Raw genomic sequence first — 24234 nt, forward strand, 5'->3', positions numbered from 1 at the left:
GTCATTAAGAGGTTAAAGTGGGAAATATGCCGAATATACGTATTCGGGCGAACATGAAAACGAACACGAAGGGTGCATTTTCGTTGTTCAGCCTGAATACCAAACATGGCGGCAGCAAAACGTATACAAAGATGAAGACATACAATACAAAGAATCTTCGTGTTCGTCTTCACCTACTAATCCCCCTGGCCCCTTCACCATCTAGCCTACCATTGCATGGGTTAACGGAAGCGGAAATCCATAGTTGGTCGATGCCAGAGGAGGCCCCTGCAGGCGACCAATAGGCTCACTCGCATGACCCTTTAACTCCCGACTGCGAACCTATGGATTTCCACTCCTGTAAACCCCTGCGATGCTGTCTAGATAACGTCATTGGAAATCCATAGGTTCGCCTTCAGGAGTTAAACTTGGAGCGGGGAGACAGACAAAGTTCCCCTTCAGGAGTTAAAGGGCAGTGCAAGCGGCTCTATTGGTCTAACTCCTGACGGTGCAACAAACACAAAGAATGTACATGAATATCCGCCCAAACCAAACACAGGAATGGGCGAATATTCGTGGAATACAAAGATTTTTTCCTACACGAAGACGAACACAAAGAGTTGGCCGGCGCCCAAGTCTACTTATAACTAGACTTGGGCACCGGCCAAGTCTTCGTGTTCATCTTCATGAAAAAAAACCTTTGTATTTAAAAAATATTCGCCGTTTCTAGGGCTGCGACAACTAATCGATAAAATCGATAATAATCGATAATGAAAATCGTTGCCAACGAATTTCATTATCGATTAGTTGAATCGATTTTTATCGATTATAAAAAATATCCCTCGTTTTATAATCCGTTTAGTGTCTGACTCACAGCAGCAGCTCCTACTTACAGTTCCTCCCTACAGTCACTGCCAATTGGCCCGCCCACTTCCTTTTTCCAGTCCCTCCCTGCAGTCACTGCCGATTGGCTGCAAGGAGGGACAGTGAGAAGGGGGCGGGGCCAATCGGCAGTGACTGCAGGGAGGGACAGGGAGAAAGAAAGGGGCGGAACCAAAGTGCCGGTTGGCCCCGCCCATTTCCTATACCGTCGACGTGGCTCAAGAACTCACTGGTGAGCATAAAATGTATATTTGGGCTGTTGAAAGTTAGGGGCAGTTATAGTTAATGGGGTGTTTAGGGTTAATTTAGGGGCAGTTATAGTTAGTGGGGTGTTTAGGGTGAATTTAGGCGCAGTTATAGTTGGGGTGTTTAGGGTTAATTTAGGGGCAGTTATAGTTAGTGGGGGGGTTTAGGGTTAATTTAGGGGCAGTTATAGTTAGTGGGTGTTTATGGTTAATTGTGGTTGATGGGGTGTTTAGGGTTAATTTAAGGGCTGTTATAGTTAATGGGGTGTTTAGGGTTAATTTAGGGGCAGTTGTTATTAAATAAAGTTAACTTAAGGTGCAGTTAGAGGTAAAGGGGGGCAAACTGAGGGGAATCAAAATCCTGGGGGCAGTGAAGATTAACCCAGTACTTATTTATAAAAGTATTGTCTGTGAACCAGTCTGCAAATCTATGAGCGCACTATGGCATAGGGGGGTATACGGCATACCTTGGGAGGACGGAGTGACATATCTGGGGGTATAAGGCATATAGGCTATATAAGACATATGTGCATAAATGGGAGGGGGGTCAGGTTGGGAAATAAAAACAAGAAATGCATTGTTATCAGTTTTTTTATTCTGCTGTTTGTTTCTTACATCCTACGTTACTTTATTAAATTATTTTAAATAAATTAAAATTTGAATTTTTTTTATCCGATTAATCGAAAAAATAATCGGCCAACTAATCGATTATGAAAATAATCGTTAGTTGCAGCCCTAGCCGTTTCCTGTGTTGTTTTCAGGTAAATATTCGTGTACGTTCTCCATCAACCAATGGAGTGCAGCTGCTTTTCATTGTTTGATGCCAGATGAGCCCCTTGACGGCGACCAATAGAGTCACTCTCACGCCTCTTTAACACATAATGCCGAAGCTGGGCAAACTGGAACACAAAAGAAAACATAGATGGATGTCTCCTGAGCACATAGATTTCACATACGTGTGGTATATTAGAGGGATACTTCCATGAATGACCCCCAAATCTTATGTGCTCAAAGCGGTTTAAAGTGCACATTCCACAATTTTGTTGGTAAAACTACCCGTGCTGCATGATTTAGTCCTGTATTTTTTGCACACATGAGTTCTTCTTTTCACAGTAGTATACCCTACCTCGGATTGGTGGCAAATTTTTTTTATCAGTCTAACTGCATAACCTATGTTGGACACTTAGGGCATTTTTTTCGAACAGCAGAGATGAAATTAGCTGTTAAATGAAAGCCAAAATTGTAATGGTCGACCTTGGTAATGCCACCTTATAGATGACAAACAAATTGAACATGGCCTATTGAAGAAGGTGAATCATAATCTATCTTGAGTACGAACTGGAATCAGAGGCCATACTCATAGGCTTCCTCTGCCCTCTAAAAATTCCAACCAACAAGCCACAGACTAAATCAACCAAAACCCAGCTACCCTAATATCTCATCAATTTCACCCCTTAATGACCAGTGAGTTAACAGCCAGTTAACGACAATGACGTGCCTGGCACGTCATGGCATTAAACAAGCTTAGAAAGCAATCTAAGATCACTTTCTTTGCTTACGTGTTGTTGCGGTAATGCCTTGATCAACGATCGCCTCCTAAGCTTCAATGGTCTTGCTGAAATGCCTCGGTAGCGACACCAAAAACCCACCCCAGGACGCACTGTGACCGAAGAGCCACTGCAGAAGATTTTACCTCTCACAGGATGGTGGTGTCCTTTAAAAAATTAACAAGTTTCCTAGAGGGTCTCTCCAGACCATCCTGAGAACTCTTTTAAATTACATGATGTGATTACCAAAATATATATTAAAAAACAATAACAATAATAAAAAAATTAAAAATGGTAACATTTAAAAATAAATATGCAGTGATGTCACCATCAGGCAAAACATCCAGTTCCAACAAAATGTAAAATAAAAAGGCCAAAAATTTTAAAAAAATCAATTAAAAAAAGTTTATTTTGTATGGGCAAGTGCTAAAATTAGCACTGTATCTTCCCCGAAAAAACTGACATGGAAAAGAGTTTAAATACTCGCATTTCAGATACCCATGGGGTGTCTACTTTTAAAAAAATGTATGATTTGATGGGGTAAATTTAATTGGCCAGGTTCAAAAATGTCAAAATGGAAAGAAAAAGTGCATCTCCCAAATGTGGCCTTTTGGCCCCCAAAGAAGCCAACAAACATGGATGGTATCACTGTACTCAGGAGATATTGCTGTATTGGGATGTTGTTTGACAGTGACATATACCAAGGGCTGTAAATTCATACCTAAAGTACAATGTTTGTGACTACCACAAATCTTGACAAAGGCTGATGATAGAATTTGTGCATGGAAAGGGGGAAAGGGTTAAAATACCAGCATTTGAAATATCTTGGGGTGTCTAATTTTCAAAAATTGATATGTTTTGATGGGGTAAATTGAACTAGCTGGCTTCAAAATTTAGGCTATTTTTATTAATTAATTTCAAATATCCTAAACAAAAATAATGGTGGTAATTAAATAGAAGAAGACAGAGTCCCCCTATACTAAAAATATATATTTCTTATTTTATTTGAACTAGGTTGCTTATGTTTCCTTAAACTAAGTTACTCATATAGCCATCCAGTTACTAAAGCACACCGATCTCAGTGGAGCACAACCCAAATCAGGTATCTCTAACCAGATAATCCTATAATCACATCTAAGGATCCAAGAAACAAAAAAACACCCCGCGTTTCACCAAGACTTAGCTTGGCTTCGTTTACTATCCAGGTTCCTAGAGCTTCCTTACACAAAAGTAAGCTGCGGGCCTGCATTAGGTGGACGTCGGGCCCCGTAGACGTCTAAATGACCCCCAGTGATGGTCGGCCAGCCCGAGAAGTCTGCAAGAGATGGGGTGCTGGAGAGTGAATGGGTGAATGGATGAATTAATTTGTAAGTTAGTGAGTTTTTAGGGGCAGAAATAGGGCAGGCAGGCTTATTGGGGGGGGTAGCACAGACAGGCTGCTTCAGGGCCAGAGTTGGCACAGACAGGCTGCTTTGGGGGGGCAGAGTTGGCACATTCAGGCTGTTTTGGGGGGCAGAGTTGGCACAGGCAGGCTGCTTCAGGGGCAGAGTTGGCACAGGCAGGCTGCTTCGGGGGGCAGAGTTGGCACAGGCAGGCTGCTTCGGGGGCAGAGTTGGCACAGGCAGGCTGTGCCGGGGGCAGAGTTGGCACAGGCAGGCTGTGTCGGGGGCAGAGTTGGAACAGGCAGGCTGTTTCGGGGGCAGAGTTGGCACAGACAGGCTGTTTTAGGGGCACAGGTGACACAGGCAGGCTGTTTCAAAGGCAGCGGTGCACAGGCAGGCTGCTAAAGGGGCAGCGGTGCACAGGCAGGCTTCTAAAGGGGCAGCGGTGGCACAGGCAGGCTGCTAAAGGGGCAGCGGTGGCACAGGCAGCCTGCGGCTTACTGCAGCCCACGTTCCTGCTCCCCCTGCGCGGGAAAAGAGTTTCCTCATACAAGGCACCACAGCAGTAAAATGCGGGCCTGTGTTAAGCCGGGCACCCCCCTAATGATTGGCACCCTGGGCTTTAGGTACACTACTGATTTAGATTCTGAAAGGTTTGTGGGGGTGTGCAAGCAAGATGGCTTGTAGAGCTTTTCTACTGTGCAAAATAGCTGGGCCGGTCTTTTGTGTGCAAGATAGGAATGTCAATTTTGTCTTAGTTTTTGTGAGTTGATTAAGGTAGGTTTATTATCCGAGTTATGTGTTTTTTATGCCATCTTCTTTCAAGTTACCAACCTTTTTTCTTCAACATTCTGATGGTGTTATCAGGTGCATGGCGACCATTTTTATTTTATAGGTTATATGTACATTGGGGCTAGGCTGTCCAAGGTATCACCCTCTTATTAAACTGTTGGACTAATAAACTGGGGTCTGTGCAGGAGCCCAGTAATTCTGTTAAGTGGAGATTGGATGAAAAGTCCTAAGGAGTTGCGCCGTTTAATGAGTGACGTTTTGGCCAGTTTTGGAGGTGGAAGTTTTGTTGATTCTGAGGAGATGGAGTTTTTTTTTTTTTTTTTACAGAAGGGATTTTGAGGCCAAGTTGGAACACTAGGTAGAGTGTGTGGCCTCTTTTGTGAGTGGCAGAGGTGACAGTTTGTATGAAGCCAAGAGTCCTCATCGTGTGGAGGAGATTTTGCCCAAGATGGGCGAAATCCAGGCATCAATCCAGACATTAAAGTCCCTCAGAATAACCCATTTTGGGTGTTCCAAGATTAGTCCTGTCACCAGCTCTGAGGATTCTTCTAAGAATTCCTTCCCATTACAGGAAGCCTATATAGTAATAGGATCCTGAACCCTTTGGTTTTGGTGTATTAATTGATAGTGCCCTAGAATGTAAAGAGGATTTGATGCAGATTACTATTACTTCTCCCATGTGGTTGGGTCTGGAATAACGGTACACTGAATAATGGCTTGGCACAGCTGCTTCCAAAATGGGGCATGCATTTTCATCTAACCATGTTCAGTAATGAACGAAGATACTTAAGTTTCCTAAATTTTAAGGCAAGACAGGAGGCTTCCTATTTTGCATATCTCCCTTTACTCTCACTGACAGCAGCAAAGAAAGAGTGAACATAACACTGGTAACAACCAATTAAAAACAAGGTATAGCAGCATATAAACCCTAAAACATCCCTAATCTTATGATTCTTATTGCTTGGTATTTATTGTCTTTGTATGTCTTTGGTGTAGGGGTCTCTGCTCGTTTTGGTTCTTGGGCCCTTGGCCCGTTCCTCCCAGTGTCTGTTTTCCGCCTTTCTGAGTGTGGTAGTTCTGTTACCTCTGCCACATGTGCTCTCGTTCTCCGGCGGCCATCTTGGTTTCTATATTTCATTAGTTTTTGACATACTGCAATTTATACGCTGAGAATTGTGTGTCACAGGTTTAATCCTGTCTTGATTGAGGTGAGCCCTCTATATTCCCTGTGCCCAGGGTGTCTGTCTATTGGGAGGTGAGCCCTCCCTATTGAAAAACATCCGCTGTTTCAGAGCAGCTTATTTATATACTGTCATGGGCCAGCATGCATTGCATCCTTCATCAGTAATAATGGATACCTATATCTAGGGTGAGCCCCTGTGTGTTTTGGGGTGTCTTTTAGGGTAAGCCCCTATTATATATATTTCTTCCAGTCTCCTTTTGTGTACTATGTCTCAGGACAATACTCCCAACCAGGATGCCTTTATGGCATGGCTGAAGTTCTCCAGTTCTGTGGAGACTTTTATTTCTAAGATGTCTGCCTCTATACCCCAGTCTGCCCAGACTCTCCCTCCTGCCCCTGAGGCCCCGACCACTATCTCTTTGGATTTTGACCCCGAGAAATCTGAGGAGGCAGGCCACTCTAAGTGCCCTTGGAAGGGCAATAGTGCCTCTGCTGGTAAAGGCAAGGCCCCAGCAAAGCACCCAAAAAACTCTGCCACCCCCCTGCCCTCTGGATATAAGGGTCCCTTTCAACTCCCACTGTCTATAGTGGATTAGTGGCAGGCGGACTATGAGTGAGAGGCTTCTGTTAACCTGGCTTCGTCCAGGACCATGGACTCACGCTTCGTCCGTGAGTGTCTGGTGGATGAGCCCCACCATGCCGAACCCCATGACTCTATGGGAGCATCCATCACCCCCCATTCGGCTTCCCGGTCCTTGATCCAACCGGCTCCTCTTTATTTGACCCCACCACGATGTGCCACCCCAGGGCCACTGAGTGGGCTCCACCAGAGAATATTGCACTATACTTACACAAGTGGGTGCTCAGACCCTTTCCTAAGGAGGTGCGCAACAAGCTTCAGGCTGAGTGTCCACGCCCCTCGCTCCCGGACAAGGTGGCTGTTACCCTAGAGTTCGACCCTAATGTGGTCGCTCTCCTTTCTTTGAATAAGAGAGATCCTAGGAAGAGTCTGGAACAGGGTCTCTAGTCCGCTCAGGATAACATCCTGGATTGAGTGGGGCCAGTCACTCGAATCCTCTCCCTGGCTGACCGAGCGTTCCTGCAGGCCACTCCCTTGGATCCTAAACTTATCAGGGAGTGGGCCTTCCGTGTGATCTGCCTAATAGGCACCGCCAATGTAGCTGTGGCCATGGAATGGCATAAGACGGACCTCCTACGGATGGACCCCCGTCTGGCAGAGCTGGGTTCAAAGGATCTCATTGCGGCACGGTTTGGGGACGCTTTTGTGAAGAAGCTTAACAGAGTCTGCTCAGTCCTTGCTCAGGGAGTCCTGGGCTCCAGGCACCAGGAAGTCTACCAGTCAGCTTGGAGAAGCTGGTCTGCTTGGTGTGTGGGACAACAAGTGGATCCCTATTCAGCCACTGTAGTGCTCATCCGATCTTTTTGGAAAGGGTAGGTCGTATCGAACCATTAACGTTTTTCGTTGGGCGATCTCTTTAGCCATTAAGGTTGTGCAGGTGAGTCGGTGAGGAGAGAGCTCCCTTGCTTTGTCGGTTGTTGAAGGGCATCTGCCTGTCTAATCCTCTGGCTGCTCGCTATGATTCCTTGTGGGATATCGCAGTGGTTCTGGACTTCTTCCAGTCTTGGCCAGACGACGAGTCTTTGTCTTTAAAACAGCTGTCGACTAAACTTTCACTGCTGTTATGCCTTTTATCGTTTCGCAGAGCCTCTGATATGAGGGCTTTCAATGCTCATGCTATTTTTTCCCGGAGGGGCTTCTTTTCCGTGTCCATAGGAGGACTACGTCCCTTTCTACTTCTGTGTCCTATGCAAATTTGTTTGAGGATCCTAAACTATGTGTCGCCAGGTGTATTCACACGTATTTGGAGCATACGGAGGCGATTAGGCCGTCTTCTTCTCAACTTTTGATCTCGTATGTCAAGCCTTTTCGGCAGGTTTCTGTTTTTACGTTAGCCAGGCGCATCCATTGGTTGTCCTTGGTGGGCTCTTTTGGGGCTCATTCAGTTAGGGGTGCTGCAGCCTTCGGGGCCCTGGTGGCTGGTGGTGCCCTGGGTGATATTTTGCAGGCGCGATTCCACCTCTCGTACATCTTGCTTTAAAACTGCAAAATAGGAAGCCTCCTGTCTTGCCTTAAAATTCTAAATTATTCTAGCCTTGGTACCTAAATAATTGTAATTTTAATAAAGACAGGAGGCGAGTATTTCCCCCCCTCCCTTCCCTTTTTCGTGCTGTGCTTGGGGTGAGTATGATTTTGGTATTATGTTTATCTATTTGTTGCATGTTTGGTTTATGGCTATAGGTTTGTTGGGGTTAATGTTTTTCCCTTGACATCTGTCTGGGGATACGGTCCTGTTATGTTTTCTCTCTTCTTTTCCAGCTTGATCACCAAACGTCTGGCTGCTGGTTTTCTGTTGGAGTGTTCTCTGGTTGTCACACTTCCACGGTTGATGTTCCGGTCTAGTTGGAATGTTGTAAGTGTTCGGGTCCGGTTCTCAGCTACCGAAAGTGGAAGATTAGGGATGTTTTAGGGTTTATATGCTGCTATACCTTGTTTTTTATTGGTTGTTACCAGTGTTATGTTAACTCTTTCTTTGCTGCTGTTGGTGAGAGTAAAGGAAGATATGCAAAATACTCGCCTCCTGTCTTTATTAAAATTACAATTATTGGCACCAAGGCTAGAATAATTTAGAATTTTGCGCCCCCACAGCATCCCTTGCCAGTTTTCTGAAGGATGCCACGTGATTTAAGCCAGGTATGTAAGTTTGAATTAAGCCTTGCCACTTATGGAGGACAGAGTAAGTGCAGAGTTTTTGATGGGTAGCACAGCATGGTACTAAGGGGGTTAATGTTGTGGCGATCAGGCTTTGGGGGGAAGTTAGTTTCATATGCATAGCATTGGAATCCTGGCTTGGCTAGGTGTTAAATCAAGCCAGCAGAAGGTGTGAAAGGCCTTTGAAGTTTCGATTCCAAATACAGATAGCAGACAAATGGTCATAATGGCCAAAGAACAAAAACACACAAGCATTTTCCCAATACTAAAGTCCATGTATATGATATATTTTAATTATTTGATGGATCTGTATATATCCTATGAATATAGTGGAATATTTGATTTGAACAAATTGATAAGTTGGGTTCAGTGTGTAGGCCAGCAGTGTGTAGGCCAGCAGTGTGGATTCTCTGGGCGGTTGAAAGTGAGATTAGTGATGTCTGGATCATGAACGAACCGTTCATCTGATCCGAATGAATCGGTTCAGTAGACTGAACGATTCATTTGTAGCAGTTCAGTCTGTGAATCATGCAGTTGTAACCTGATCCTAGAGCGAGTCATCTGCAGAGCACTCAGACACAGACTCTGGGATCAGGTTACAGCTCATTAATTCACAGAGGAACGATGACTCAGAGTCAGAGAGTCCTTCAATGATTCATATGATTCAAATGATTCAAATGATTCGAATCTTACAAGGATCCGAATCTTACAGGGATTCGAATCATTCAGAGAATATCACCATACTTTTATAAATAAATACATTAATAATCACTGCCCTCAGTATTTACATTCCCCTTTACCTCTAACTGCACCTTAAGTTAACTTTATTAAATTAACCCATAACACCCCATCATTACTGCCCCTAAAATTAACCCTTAACACCCCATTAAGCATTACTGCCCCTAAATTAACCCTAAACACCCCGTTAAGCATAACTGCCCCTAAGTTAACCCTAAACACCCCATTAAGCATAACTGCCCCTAAATTAACCCTAGACATCCCATCAACCATAACTGTCCCTAAATTAACCCTAAACACCCCATTAAGCATAACTGCCCCTAAATTAACCCTAAACACCCCATCAACCACAACTGCCCCTAAATTAACCCTAAACACCCCATTAGCCATAACTGCCCCCAAATTAACTCGAAACACCCCATTAACCATAACTGCCCCCAAATTAACCCGAAACACCCCATTAACCATAACTGCCCCTAAATTAACACTAAAGACCCTGTCACGGTCAAGACTACTTGCCAAGCCGTGACTGTGTGGAGGGCATGAAGGGGTTAATGGCACCGGGCCTCTGGATTTACTAACTTGCCCCCTTAACAAGGCATAAGTTACACCAAATTAACCCCCAGATCCTGCCTGTATCCCCCCAGGTAGTCTGCCACCACTCACGATTTTGATACCGGATTCGTGAGAAATCCGAATTAGAACCTTTATCTCTATATATATATATCAACCCACTCTGGGCAAACAACATATATATATATATCCTGTAGAACTCAATAACAATATGGTAACGTGTTATCCTCTCTTCGGGTTTGCGGATATCGATACTAGAGCCCAAAGACAGACTTGGATTATGAATATTTTAATAACAAAAAGACAAAGATTACACAGTGCCAGAATTACAAAAATAAGACATACAAAAGAAAAACAAAACAGCAAACAGTTCTTAAAAACAATAGGACTTAAACACAGGACCCTCACTCACGAGTTTCTCCAATAAGCAGGCCTGTGGGAACTCCTTAAGTCCAGATGGTTCTTATGATGTTGTTCCGATCAGAGTATATCATGGAGTTCTGCTTTGAGGTCGCTGCATTGTCCCTAAATCAGACTTTTGCAAGCAAACGCCCCTCTGACCACATGACTGATTATATGACACCATCCCCAAGAATCGGGTCCCATCTTTGATGTGCCAATAAGTTATGGTGGGGTAAAGGTGATGGAAACCCCTCCACTTAAGATAGGAATGGAATTCCTATAACTAAGGATCCTTATCAGTTAGGCCATGAATCACCACAGGGGTCCTTTGGGAAGATGACACCTCTAGCCAGAACAGATACACAGGGCATTCACAAAGAAACACATTAAATCAACCTCAGATTAACTCATTGAGTGCTTAAACAAAGAAACTAACCACCTCTGCTGGGTTACCCTTCCATGCATCCACTACATTATATGAGTTAATCATGACAGACCCCATCAACCATACCAATTTATTAGGTAATTTATCTGGAGTACATGCAATTAATTTAGGGCCAGTTATGGTTAATGGGGTATTTAGGGTTAATTTAGGGGCAGTTATGGTTGATGGGGTGTTTAGGGTTAATTTAGGGGCAGTTATGCTTAACGCGGTGTTTAGCGTTAATTTTGGGGCAGTCATGGTTGATGGGGTGTTAAGGGTTAATTTAATGCTAAGGGTTAATTTAATTAATTTAATAAAGTTAACTTAAGGTGCAGTTGGAGGTAAAGGGGAATGTAAATCCTGGGGGCAGTGATTATTAATGTATTTATTTATAAAAGTATGGTGATATTCTCTGAATGTTTCGAATCCCAATCAAGGCAGAGAGCTGTCAAAGATTCGGATCTTACAGTGATCCGGATCACTGTCAGATCCGAATCTTTGAACGACTCTCTGCCTTCATTTACAAGGCAGAGAGCTGTCAAAGATCCGGATCTTACAGTGATCCGGATCTTACAGTGATCCGGATCTTACAGTGATCCGGATCACTGTAAGATTCCGATCCCTGTAAGATACGAATCTTTGAACGACTCTCTGCCTTCATTTACATCACTCGAGTAGGCAGGCAGGAGGGTTCATTGACTAATGAAAGGGGCGGGGCCAATCGTTAGTGTGCCTGCACGGAGGGACTGGGAAACAGTAACTCCTGTGAGTCACACTGAGTGATCCGAAGATTCGGATCATGAATCGGGTCATTTCAGTGAACGAGTCGAAATGATCCGATTCACTTTAATGATCCGAACTTCCCATCACTAAGTGAGATGCCGCAAATTATCAAGAATTGCACAGTATCTTGATTGTCACTCTGGTTCTGTGAGGGTCTGTGCTTGGACTCAGGACTTTAAACTCAATCTTTTCTGTATCTCAGCGCTGAAGAGCAGTCCTTTAAAACTAAATAGTTACACAAATGCAGCAAGTCCCAGTGACGTAAAAGAAAACGTGATTCATCAGACTAGGCCACCCTATTCTATTGCTCTGTGGTTCAGTTCTTATGCTCACGTGCCCATTGTGGGTACTTTTGGCAGCATGGGCACCCTGACTGATCTGCGGCTACACAGCCCCATAAACAACAAGCTGCGATGCACTGTGTGTACTGGCACCTTTCTATCAGAACCAGCATTAACTTTAAGCCAATTTCAGCTATGGTAGCTCGTCTGTTGGATTTGACCACACGGGCCAGCTTTCACCCCCCACGTGTATTACCAAGCCTTGGCCGCTCCTGACCCTGTCGCCTGTTCACCTCTTTTCCTTCCTTGGACCACTTTTGATAGGTACTGATCACTGCAGACCGGTAACACCCCACAAGAGCTGTAGTTTTGGAGATGCTCTGGCCCAGTTGTCTAGCCATCACAATTTGTCCCTTGTCAAAGTCACTCAGGTCCTTACGCTTGTCCATTTTTCCTGCTTCTAACACATCAACTTTGAGGACAAAATGGTCACTTGCTGTCTAATATATCCCTTCCACTGACAGGTGCCATGATAACAAGATTATCAGTGTTATTTACTTCACCTTTCAATCTTCCTAATGTTATGGCTGACTGATGTATACATTGTTACAGAAGAAGATTAATCTTTTTTTCATAGTGGCTGCTTATCTTTTACGTTTCATATATTCGAGACATTATGAATAAAAAGGAAAATGGAAAATTTAATTTCAGCATCTGCCTTGTTGACATTTCTTTTTGTAAAAAAATTTTCTTTCAACATTTTAATTTGTTGAACACAATCATATTTAATTAAATAAAACTGATCTTACACAACATGCACACATCTTGATATTGTTTTAGCTACCCCAAAACCTTTTACATGCACAATTTAAATCTATCTAATAATCCTGCAACTCATTTTGGATACACATACATTTTACTCTTTAGTTTATTGAAAGGTTAATAAATACTCACATAAAATTCATGATGTTGTGCAGGGTACACCCATTTGTCAGCTTAAATAACTCTTTGCAGGGATTATTGGAGGGACAGAATACATCATACTCTGAAACATTAATTTGCTCAAAAGTCTTTATCTGTAAATAAAGAAAATACTAAATTATAAAATTCATCTGTTGCAATGTACAAATTCACAAACACCTAAGAAAATATTTTTTAAGTGGACCAGTCCAAATGTTGCATATTTTCAAGACTTTTATCCTATACATAATACAGGGGCGTACCTAGAGTATTTGTCACATGGGGCGGATCCTGTATGTGGCACCCCCCCACACACACACACTTTAAAACTGCATAGCTTCTATCGTTATATACTGGCACAGACACTGAAGGTGGTACAGCATTACTGTTATCATTATATACCGAGGCAGACATTGACGTGGTACAGCATAACACCTATCACTATATACTAAGGCAGACATTGACGGTGGTACAGCGTAATCCCTATCACTATACATTGAGCCAGACATTGACAATAGTGCAGCATAACTCCTATCACTATATACTAAGCCAAACATTGATGTGATGTAGGCCTACCACTTCATTGTCTGGCTTAGTAGTAGGGATGCAGTAGTAGCGACCTCCGGCTCCCTTGAGTAATTTTAAGCCGGTTAAAGGGAGATCCTTGATCTCCCCAACCGAGCCTGCTCCTCCAGCGGCAGACATTACTGTCCATCTCTGGAGGGGTGCCCGGTGCCGGCAAGTTGGCACCCCCTGATGAGCGGCACCCAGTGCAGACCGAAACCCCCCAAAGCCCCCCGCTAGGTACGCTACTGACTTAATAGATCACAATTTTTTCATTAGCAAGCATTACAAAAATGAGGCCAGACCCCCCTGGCTCTGAATTTTGATCTGAAATTTGTGGGTCCACATTCACTCTCACACTAGCATTCTCATTCACTCTCTCTCTCTCACACTCTTCCCTACCTTCTCTGCTGACCACTTATGTATCTTCTCCATTTTCTTCTCTATTCAATGTTCAATCTACTATCTCCTTTCTTTGTCCATATCTCTGTGGACATAACCCAGCAGGAACTTCCACCAAAACGGAGGCACTGCAGCATGGCCCTCTCGGATCTTCCAAGGGAACAGGACATCACCAAAAGCACCAACTGAAGTCAATGTCCTCTCTCTTGATTGGAGGTTCAGGGAGAGCACGTCACTACATGCACTGCTATATTGCCCTAAGGTGAACTGAGAGCACTATGGCGGTACTTGCGGAAGTTGCTGCAGGGTTATGTCCGCAGAGATGCAGACGAAGAAAGAAGATAGCGGATTAAGGACTGGAGAATAGAGAAGAAAGAAGATAGAAGATACAGAGGAAAATGCAGAAGTGGTCGGCAGAAGATGAAATGGTTGGTGGAGAAGGTAGGGAAACACTTAGAGAGAGTAAGAATGAGAGTGACTTTAGGGCACCTGGCAACGGATTTCGTTCCCAAATCAAAAATGCCTCCGAATTTTTAGCCGAAACTATTGGGCAGGGAATGGCCATTTGCACGTGTCTAATAGGAGGAAAAATGAGAGTATAAAAGTGAAACTGAAATATTTAAGCACAAAGAGTGGTTAAAGAAGGAGGAGTAGTATAGCAAGGAGTCTAAACTTATATGGTCAGAGGATAAGTTAGGACAATAGAAAGCATTTTTTTTAATCAGAGAATGGACGATATGTCCAAAGGTTGAAATAATACTTATGTAGAATTAATAGACAGAGCCAAAACGTTCTTTTGCTGAGAAAGTTACATGTCTGTAGGTGGCTTATGTTGAAAAAGTGCAGATGTCTTTTAGGTGCAATCAAAATAGATTTAATTACAGATAAGTTATATTTAAAAGTAAGGAAGGGCTAAAGGAGTAAAGAAGGAAGACTTAATTGTGATATAAAGTATATGTTTTACATAGTTAGAAACATTTTTATACATTTCAAATATCCTTTAAATGAACAGCAACATTTTAATGAATATATTTTTTAATGCTCTATTGCAGGGCTCGACAAATCCCAGGCGCCAGGTCGCAATGGCGACAGAGAAGTTTGTCCTGGCGCCTAGGTTTTGTCAGCCTCTTACATCCAGAAAAAATTGTGGATGTAAGAGGCTGAGTCACCACACGGGGGCGCTGCTGCTGCTGTCTGCCCAGGAGTCTGGGCAGACAGCACAGCCACTCAGAGCCCACCCCCCGAGCCTGAGATCACTCCCACGGAGTGAGCCTGTAGGCTGAAAACGCGGTTGCTGCAAAACCAGCAATCGCGTTTTCAGCTGCCACAGGCAGCTTCAGGGAAGGGGGTTGTGTGTTGATTGGGTCCCCACACAAATGTGGTTACCTGACCCAACACCCCCCAGCTGCCTGATCGCTCCATGAGAGCGACAGTGCAGCGTTAACCCCTTCAATGCCGCGATCGCGGCATTTAGGGGTTAATTCCCGTTTAGTACGGGGCTCTGCTGCTGGTGGTCTGCCTGGAAGCCCAGGCAGACCAGCAACAGCAAAAACGAGCCCCCACAAGCCCTTTGATGATTCCTGTAGGCATGGAAGCCTACAGCAGTCATCCGAGAGACTCCCCCTGCAATGGCTGGTCTATAGACCAGCAATTTGAGTCCCAGCTGCCAGAGGCAGCTTCAGGGACAGGGGAGAGGGTTCTTTGGTCTCCCCGTGAGTGTGGAGAGCAGCCCCAACACCCCCCTGCTGCCTGATCGCTCCCTGAGAGCGACAGTGCAGTGTTAACCCCTTCAATGCCACAATTGTGTATGACACATTTGTGGCATTGCAGGGGTTAACATCAGTCAATGCTGTGCTCCAATGGAACATCAGCATTGAAAGGGTTAAAAATAATAATAAAAAAAAAAAAAACAGCACTGACCTGAAAGTCCAGGGTGCTTCCAGGTCAAATGCTGTGAGTTTAGTAAGTGGGCTGATGATGATCAGATCACTCCTGACCAACTGTTAGTTTAAAAAAATCCTGGCTCCTAACTTTTTTACCTGGCGCCTAGATTCACAACAAATTTGTCAAGCCCTGCTCTATTGATAGCCCCGGCTATCCTGGGGGCCACACTCGGGAACAAAAAGTCTCCCTTCTATCGTTATATACTGGCACAGACACTGAAGGTGGTACAGCATTACTGTTATCATTATATACCGAGGCAGACATTGACGTGGTACAGCATAACACCTATCACTATATACTAAGGCAGACATTGACGGTGGTACAGCGTAATCCCTATCACTATACATTGAGCCAGACATTGACAATAGTGCAGCATAACTCCTATCACTATATACTAAGCCAAACATTGATGTGATGTAGGCCTACCACTTCATTGTCTGGCTTAGTAGTAGGGATGCAGTAGTAGCGACCTCCGGCTCCCTTGAGTAATTTTAAGCCGGTTAAAGGGAGATCCTTGATCTCCCCAACCGAGCCTGCTCCTCCAGCGGCAGACATTACTGTCCATCTCTGGAGGGGTGCCCGGTGCCGGCAAGTTGGCACCCCCTGATGAGCGGCACCCAGTGCAGACCGAAACCCCCCAAAGCCCCCCGCTAAAAATCCTGGCTCCTAACTTTTTTACCTGGCGCCTAGATTCACAACAAATTTGTCAAGCCCTGCTCTATTGATAGCCCCGGCTATCCTGGGGGCCACACTCGGGAACAAAAAGTCTCCCTCTGTTTAAAAAAAAAAGACGTAAAGACGCTCTACACTGGACCACTAATTAGGGACTGGAGGAGCCCTCACTAGGATGAAGGAGGTCTCAGCCTATCAGGAGAGGCTTCTCGACTCTCATTATTGGTTGAGAGTTCAGAAGCCTCTCCTGATTGGCCGAGTCCGTCCACAGGAGCCCAGTGTAAGCTGCAGCCAGTACCAGGTAAGAAACCTGCTCTGTGTGTGATATGTATTTGCATGTGGCTGTGTTTGACTGTTGTGACTGTGTAATGTCTGATAGAGGGGATTAATTGTCTGAAACTGCTCATGTCTGGTAATTGAGGGGTTTATTGTCTGAGACTGCTCATGTCTCACAATTGAGGGGTTAATTCACTGAGACTGCTCATGTCTGGTAATGCAGGGGGTTAATTGTCTGAGATTGCTCATGTCAGGTAATGAAACCCTAGGGCTTCCAGGGGTTGTGTGACCACATTTACTAACTGGGATTCAGGAGCACGTACTTTGATGAGTTATGCTTAAGACTGGCAACACAATTTTCAATGTTTATCGATTAACTGGTTACATAAAAAGGTCAAACTTCTATACCTATTATATATCTCTTTTTTTTATTGTTTCTCAATGAGCAGCAACTTTTTAAACCTGGATACATTACTAACCATATATAATAAACTGCAAAAAAACATTTCTTAATGTATAAATAAAAAATGTTGGCGTATATATATTCTTGAAAATAAAACAGTAAATTATAACTATAATCTCTCTTCCCATTGCGAACTTTGTCCAAAAAACAGCTTCCCAGTGCCAGCCTTGTCCCGCTGTTAGCTTTTTAGTGCCAACTTTGTCCCACAAAACTGCTTCACAGTGCCAACCTTTACACATAACAGCTTCCTAGTCCCAACCTTGGCCCCACCCCAGTTTCCCCCCTTACCTGGCTGAGTCTCGCTCGATTCCACCACACAACCCGTCATTTTGCTGGTTCTGCGGCTCCTTCTGTCATGCCACCGCTGCCCAAGAACACTATTGAATGGGCGGGCTCAATTCTTTTTAAGACTGACGTAAACCTTACCTTTGTCTGAAAATGAATTGACCCGGCTGTTCAATTGTTTTCAATGTAAAGTGCATCCCAAGATCTTTCATTCCGGGTCAATGCATTGCCTGACTGTCCTGGGCAATCCGGGACATGTGGTCACCCTAGCAGAGGGGCCCAGACCTCTTGATCTGTAAGGGGCCCCAAAACCTCTGATGGCGGCCCTGAAAGCTAATGATTCTACAACTCCTCTGTTTTGATACCTCCTATGCATAGATTGATGCACTCTCAGTTAAGGGTAAAACATGCTTCTTTATTATGCATAGCTTCATAACATACAACTGCCATGCTGAGCTGGTTAGCTCCAAACCACAGTTACTACAACTCACACTGAACTCTCTAGCACCCTCTGCAGGTTGCTTGTATAACATTGCTACATCTTTTCTCTTAAAGAAACAAAAACAACATTAGTAATATAAACATGTATAATACAGAAAAGATATCTGATTTCAAATGGTGTCCTAAAATCAGACATAATCTTTCAGATGAACTTGCTTTTTGCATATTCTGCCAGATCTGGTTGTATATTGGACATCTGCATTGCTCCCTGGAATATTTGCATTGTCTGTCCCTTGTACTCCAGTGTTCCATGCTTCTGGTGTTCTTGGTTCCTGCACATTTCGCATGGGGCTTTCATCTGTGAGGCATGTATTCTGTGCATTATGTCTTGTCTCAGACCTTCAGGTATAACTGCTCTTTCCCCCTTAAAGATTATTCCATGCTGTACTGACAACTCATCTCGTATATGGAAAAAAGGAGAAACATCCACTGGGACATATTGTTTACATTTAGGCCAGCCTTCCAGAATTACTTCTATCAAAAGTTTCAGTGTCTTGTCATTTTCTGTGCATGTTTGTATTGATTGTAGCCGTTCTTGTGTCAAAGGCAAATATTCGACCATATTGATAGTCTCGATGTCTTGAGCTATTCCTTCGTCCGTTGTTATTGGTAAATAAGCTCTACTGAGGGCATCTGCAATAAGTAAGTCTTTTCCTGGACGGTAGCAGATGGTGAAGTCATATTTCTGCAGTCTGAGCAGCATACGCTGCAACCTCTTTGGAGCATTTAGTAATGCTTCCTTTGTTATACTTTCTAACGGCTTGTGATCAGAATGCACTACTACAGGTCGACCATAAATATACTGATGAAACTTTTCCATCCCGAACAACACGGCTAACAATTCTTTTTCAATTTGCGCATATCCACATTCTGTTATAGTCAGTGCTCGACTTGCAAATGCAACAGGCATCTTCTCCTGCATGAGTGTTGCCCCAGGCCTTTCTCGGATGCATCACATTGTAAAACTAGTTCCTGTTCTGGGTTATAGTACTTCAGAATTGTGATTTCTGCAATTGCCTGCTTTATAGACTCAAATGTTGTTTGCTGTAGCTCCGTCCATTCCCATAGTGCATCTTTGTGTGTCAGCTGTCTTAGTGGTTCACACATTTCTGACAAATGACTGCAAAATTTAGACAGATAATTTACCATGCCCAGGAAGCGCTGGACCCCACGCACATCTGTAGGTGAGGGCATTCCTTGAATCGCCTTGACTTTTTCTGGATCCACTTTCAATCCCTGAGATGTTAGGAGATGCCCAATGTATGGTACTTCCGTCAACTTAAGTTGCAATTTTTCAAAATTTTGTTTGATATTGTGTTTCCTACATCTTTCTAAAAATAGAGTCATTTTTTGATCATGATCCTGTATTGCAGACTCCATATTTTCACCTTCTCCTATCACCAGTTTATCATCTGCTATTGTTTTGATTCCTGGAAGTCCCTCCAGAGTTTGGTTGAGCTTCTGCTGAAACACTTCAGGGGCCGGACTTATTCCCATTGGCATTCGAAGCCACCTATATCGCCCAAATGGTGTAGCAAAAGCTGTCAAATAGCTAGATTGCTCATCTAACTCTACGTGCCAAAATCCATTTTTGACGTCACAGACAGAAAATATTTTAGCCTTTGAAAGATCTGGTAAAATATCATCAATTGTAGGCAATGGGTAATGGTTTCTTTTCAGTGCCTTATTAAGAGGTTTTGGGTCAATACAGATTCTTAATTTTCCCGATGGTTTCTTGACTATCACTAGGCTGCTTATCCAATCTGTGCTCTGTTGTACTGGTGCTATTATACCTCTTTTCTGAAGGTCTTGGAGTTCTGCTTTCAGAGGGTTTACCATGGACACAGGCACCCTCCTTTTGGGTAGTTTTGTTGGTTCAATTCTATTATTCACTTCTAATTTATATCTACCTTCCAGACATCCATCTCCCTCAAACACATCTGAGAATCGTGCTTGTAAGGTATGCAAATCAATAGGTGCCTGGCTGTCAGTTTGCTGTGGCCCTGTGTGACAATCCATTGCCATAATGTTGTGAAACTGCACTTGTATTAAATTCATTGCCTGAACAGCTTTTATTCCCAGCAGAGGAACATGGTCACCCTCCTTTACCACTGTATATTCCAACCTATAACATTTGTTGTTACGTGGGTTTTTCAGTTTAAGTCTGCACTTACCCACAGGTTTAAGAATGCTTTTATTGTACATCATTAGGACTTGATCTGTAGGTTGTATGTCTACGGTCGTATTCAGCAGATGAGATGGAATAACATTGCAGATTGCCCCACAATCTAACTGAAATTGGATGGGCTTTTTATCCAGCATCATAGTGGCAAAGAGCTGGGTTGCTCTGTTTGTAGTTGGTTGTTGTATTACATTTACACTGTCTGCTTCAGGTTGTAACTGAATCCACATCACATCCTCATAACTATCTGATTCTGCATCCTCTGTGACTGCATGTACTTTCATGTGCTTAATGTTTTCTTTCAGCTTACACGGTGTAGAAAAATGGTTGCTTTTGCCACAACTCCTGCATGTCTGTCCATAAACTGGGCATTTCTCTTTGTTTCTCTCATGTCTTTTCCCACAGTATTTCCACAGCAGTAGATATCCAGTACTTTTACTTGCATTAACATGTGCCTTTCTTACTTTTGATGTTACAGCATGTACCATGGAATGAGAAGGACTATCATTTTCACACGTTCCCTTGTCAGTTGTGAGACTCTACATAGTTGGAGACATTTTTCAAGATTCAGCTCATCTTCTCTTAAAAGTCTCTCTCTTAATTGGGAATCCCTTATACCACAGACTATTCTGGGGACGTACTAAACAGCATATTGGGATGATGGGATGATTGGCTGCAATGCTCAGAACTATCAATAGGTGTCAGTACACATTTTACACTCATGGTAAATCAAAGTATGTTCTTTTAGGTAGTTCTTGATACCAAGTTGCAATGAATACATTGCAAAAAGAAGCTGCAAATGTTTAACTATTTACTTGCTGAAATATATACAGTTTTATAACGGAATCATGGTAAATTCTATAGAAATAATAGAAAAATGTTATGTAATCAAAATATTGATTTAATATGGTACATGTATATGCAACACCATATTTTACCTGTTTTGATTGGCACAATATGGGAATATATATTTTAAACATGGGGATTATGGGTGGAATATTATAGTTACACATGCAAAGGAACACATTTGACCTGTTTCTGATAAGAATATGGGTATACTCATTTTTTTACATGGGGATTATGGGTGGAATATTATAGTTACACATACTAAGGAACATATTTGACCCATTTCTGATAAGAATATGGGTATAATATATTTTTTACATGGGGATTATGGGTGGAATATCATGGTTACACATGCTAAGGAACATATTTGACCTGTTTCTGATAAGAATATGGGAATATTATTATTTTTTACATGGGGATTATGGGTGGAATATTATAGTTACACATGCTAAATAACATATTTGACCCATTTCTGATAAAAATATGGGTATAATATTTTTTTTACATGGGGATTATGGGTGGAATATCATGGTTACAGATGCTCATGCACATATTTGACCTGTTTCTGATAAGAATATGGGAATATTATTATTTTTACATGAGGATTATGGGTGGAATATTATAGTTACACATGCTAAATAACATATTTGATCTGTTTCTGATAAGAAGATGGGTATACTCATTTTTTTACATGGGGATTATGGGTGGAATATTATAGTTACACATGCTAAGGAACACATTTGACCTGTTTCTGATAAGAATATGGGCATTTTATTTTTTTACATGGGGATTATGGGTGGAATATTATAGTTAAACATGCTAAATAACACATTTGACCCATTTCTGATAAGAATATGGCTATTTTCTTTTTTTAAATGGGGATTATGGGTGGAATAGTATAGTTACACATGCTAAGTAACATATTTGACCTGTTTCTGATAAGAATATGGGTATAATATTTTTTTACATGGGGATTATGGGTGGAATATTATAGTTACACATGATAAGGAACACATCTGACCCATTTCTGATAAGAATATGGCTATAAATATTTCTTTACATGGGGATTATGGGTGGAATATCATGGTTACAGATGCCAAAGAACACATTTGATCTGTTTCTGATAAGAATATGGGAATATTATTATTTTTACATGGGGATTGTGGGTGGAATATTATAGTTACACATGCTAAGGAACATATATGACCCGTTTCTGATAAGAATATGGGAATATTATTATTTTTACATGGGGATTATGGGTGGAATATTATAGTTACACATGCTAAGGAACACATTTGACCCATTTCTGATAAGAATTTGGGTATATTTTTTTTACATGGGGATTATGGGTGGAATATCATGGTTACACATGCTTAATAACATATTTGACCTGTTTCTGATAAGAATATGGGTATACTCATTTTTTACATGGGGATTATGGGTGGAATATTATAGTTACACATGCTAAGTAACAGATTTAATCCATTTCTGATAAGAATATGGGTATAATATTTTTTTACATGGGGATTATGGGTGGAATATTATAGTTACACATGCTAAGGGACACATTTGACCCATTTCTGATAAGAATATGGCTATAAATATTTTTTTACATGGGGATTATGGGTGGAATATCATGGTTACACATGCTAAATAACATATTTGACCTGTTTTTGATAAGAATATGGGAATAATATTATTTTTACATGGGGATTGTGGGTGGAATATTATCGTTACACATGCTAAATAACATATTTGTCCTGTTTCTAATAAGAATATGGGTATACTCATTTTTTACATGGGGATTATGGGTAGAATATTATAGTTACACATGCTGAGGAACACATTTGACCCATTTCTGATAAAAATATGGCTATAAATATTTTTTTACATGGGATTATGGGTGGAATATCATGGTTACACATGCTAAGGAACACATTTAACCCATTTCTGATAAGAATATGGGTATAATATTTTTTTTACATGGGGATTATGGGTGGAATATCATGGTTACACATGCTAAGGAACATATTTGACCTGTTTCTGATAAGAATATGGGAATATTATTATTTTTACATGGGGATTATGGGTGGAATATTATAGTTACACATGCTAATGAACATATTTGACCTGTTTTTGATAGGAATATGGGAATATTATTATTTTTACATGGGGATTATGGGTGGAATATTATAGTTACACATGCTAAGAGAACACATTTGACCTGTTTCTGATAAGAATATGGGTATAATATTTTTATATATGGGTATAATATATTTGACCTGTTTCTGATAAGAATATGGGTATATTATTATTTTTACATGGGGATTATGGGTGGAATATCATGGTTACACATGCTAAGGAACACATTTGACCTGTATCTGATAAGAATATGGCTATATTCATTTTTTTACATGGGGATTATGGGTGGAATATTATGGTTACACATGCCTAGTGATTTATTTCACTTGTTTCTGATAAGAAAATGGGTATGATTAAATTTTTTCATAGATATTATGGATACTATGATATGATTGCATGTGCCATGTAACATTTGATCTATTTCTGTTAAGAAAATGGTTATAAATGGTTTTCTACATGGGGATTATGGGTGAAATGTCATGGTTACACACCCCTAGTAACATATTCGATCCCATTTCTGATAAGAATGTTGGTATATTTTTTCTACATAGGGATTATAGGAGGAATAGCATGGTCAAAGGGACACATTTGACCCGTTTCTGATAGGAATATAGTTATAGATATTTTTTACATGGGGATTATGGGTGGAATATCAAAATTGTACCTAATGATAAACTGCATAGCTTCTATCGTTATATACCGGCACAGACACTGAAGGTGGTAACATTACTGTTATTATATACTGAGGCAGACATTGACGGTGGTACAGCATAACACCTATCACTATATACTGAGGCACACATTGACAGTGGTACAGCGTAATCCCTATCACTATACATTGAGCCAGACATTGGTAATAATGCAGCATAACTCCTATCACTATATACTAAGCCAAACATTGATGTGGTGTAGGCCTACCACTTCATTGTCTGGTTTAGGGATGCCTCGAAACGAATTCTGGACTGAAACCGAAAATGCAGCATTTACCTGGCCGA

The 24234-nt window shown here is 42.0% G+C and overlaps 1 protein-coding gene across 1 annotated transcript in view; it reads right to left on the reverse strand.

Moving 5' to 3' along the window:
- Window positions 1-13073, reverse strand: part of CCDC88B (coiled-coil domain containing 88B) — a 136266-nt gene extending 123193 nt beyond the window's left edge. Inside the window, exon 1 of the mRNA XM_053449775.1 lies at window positions 12957-13073. Within this exon, the coding sequence (XP_053305750.1) occupies window positions 12957-12967 (11 nt within the window). The 5' untranslated portion in view covers window positions 12968-13073. The remainder of the gene's footprint in view (window positions 1-12956) is intronic.
- Window positions 13074-24234: the final 11161 nt, after the last annotated feature.

The sequence above is a fragment of the Spea bombifrons genome, chromosome 10 (genome assembly GCF_027358695.1).
Source record: "Spea bombifrons isolate aSpeBom1 chromosome 10, aSpeBom1.2.pri, whole genome shotgun sequence".
NCBI classification, from domain to species: Eukaryota; Metazoa; Chordata; class Amphibia; order Anura; family Pelobatidae; genus Spea; species Spea bombifrons.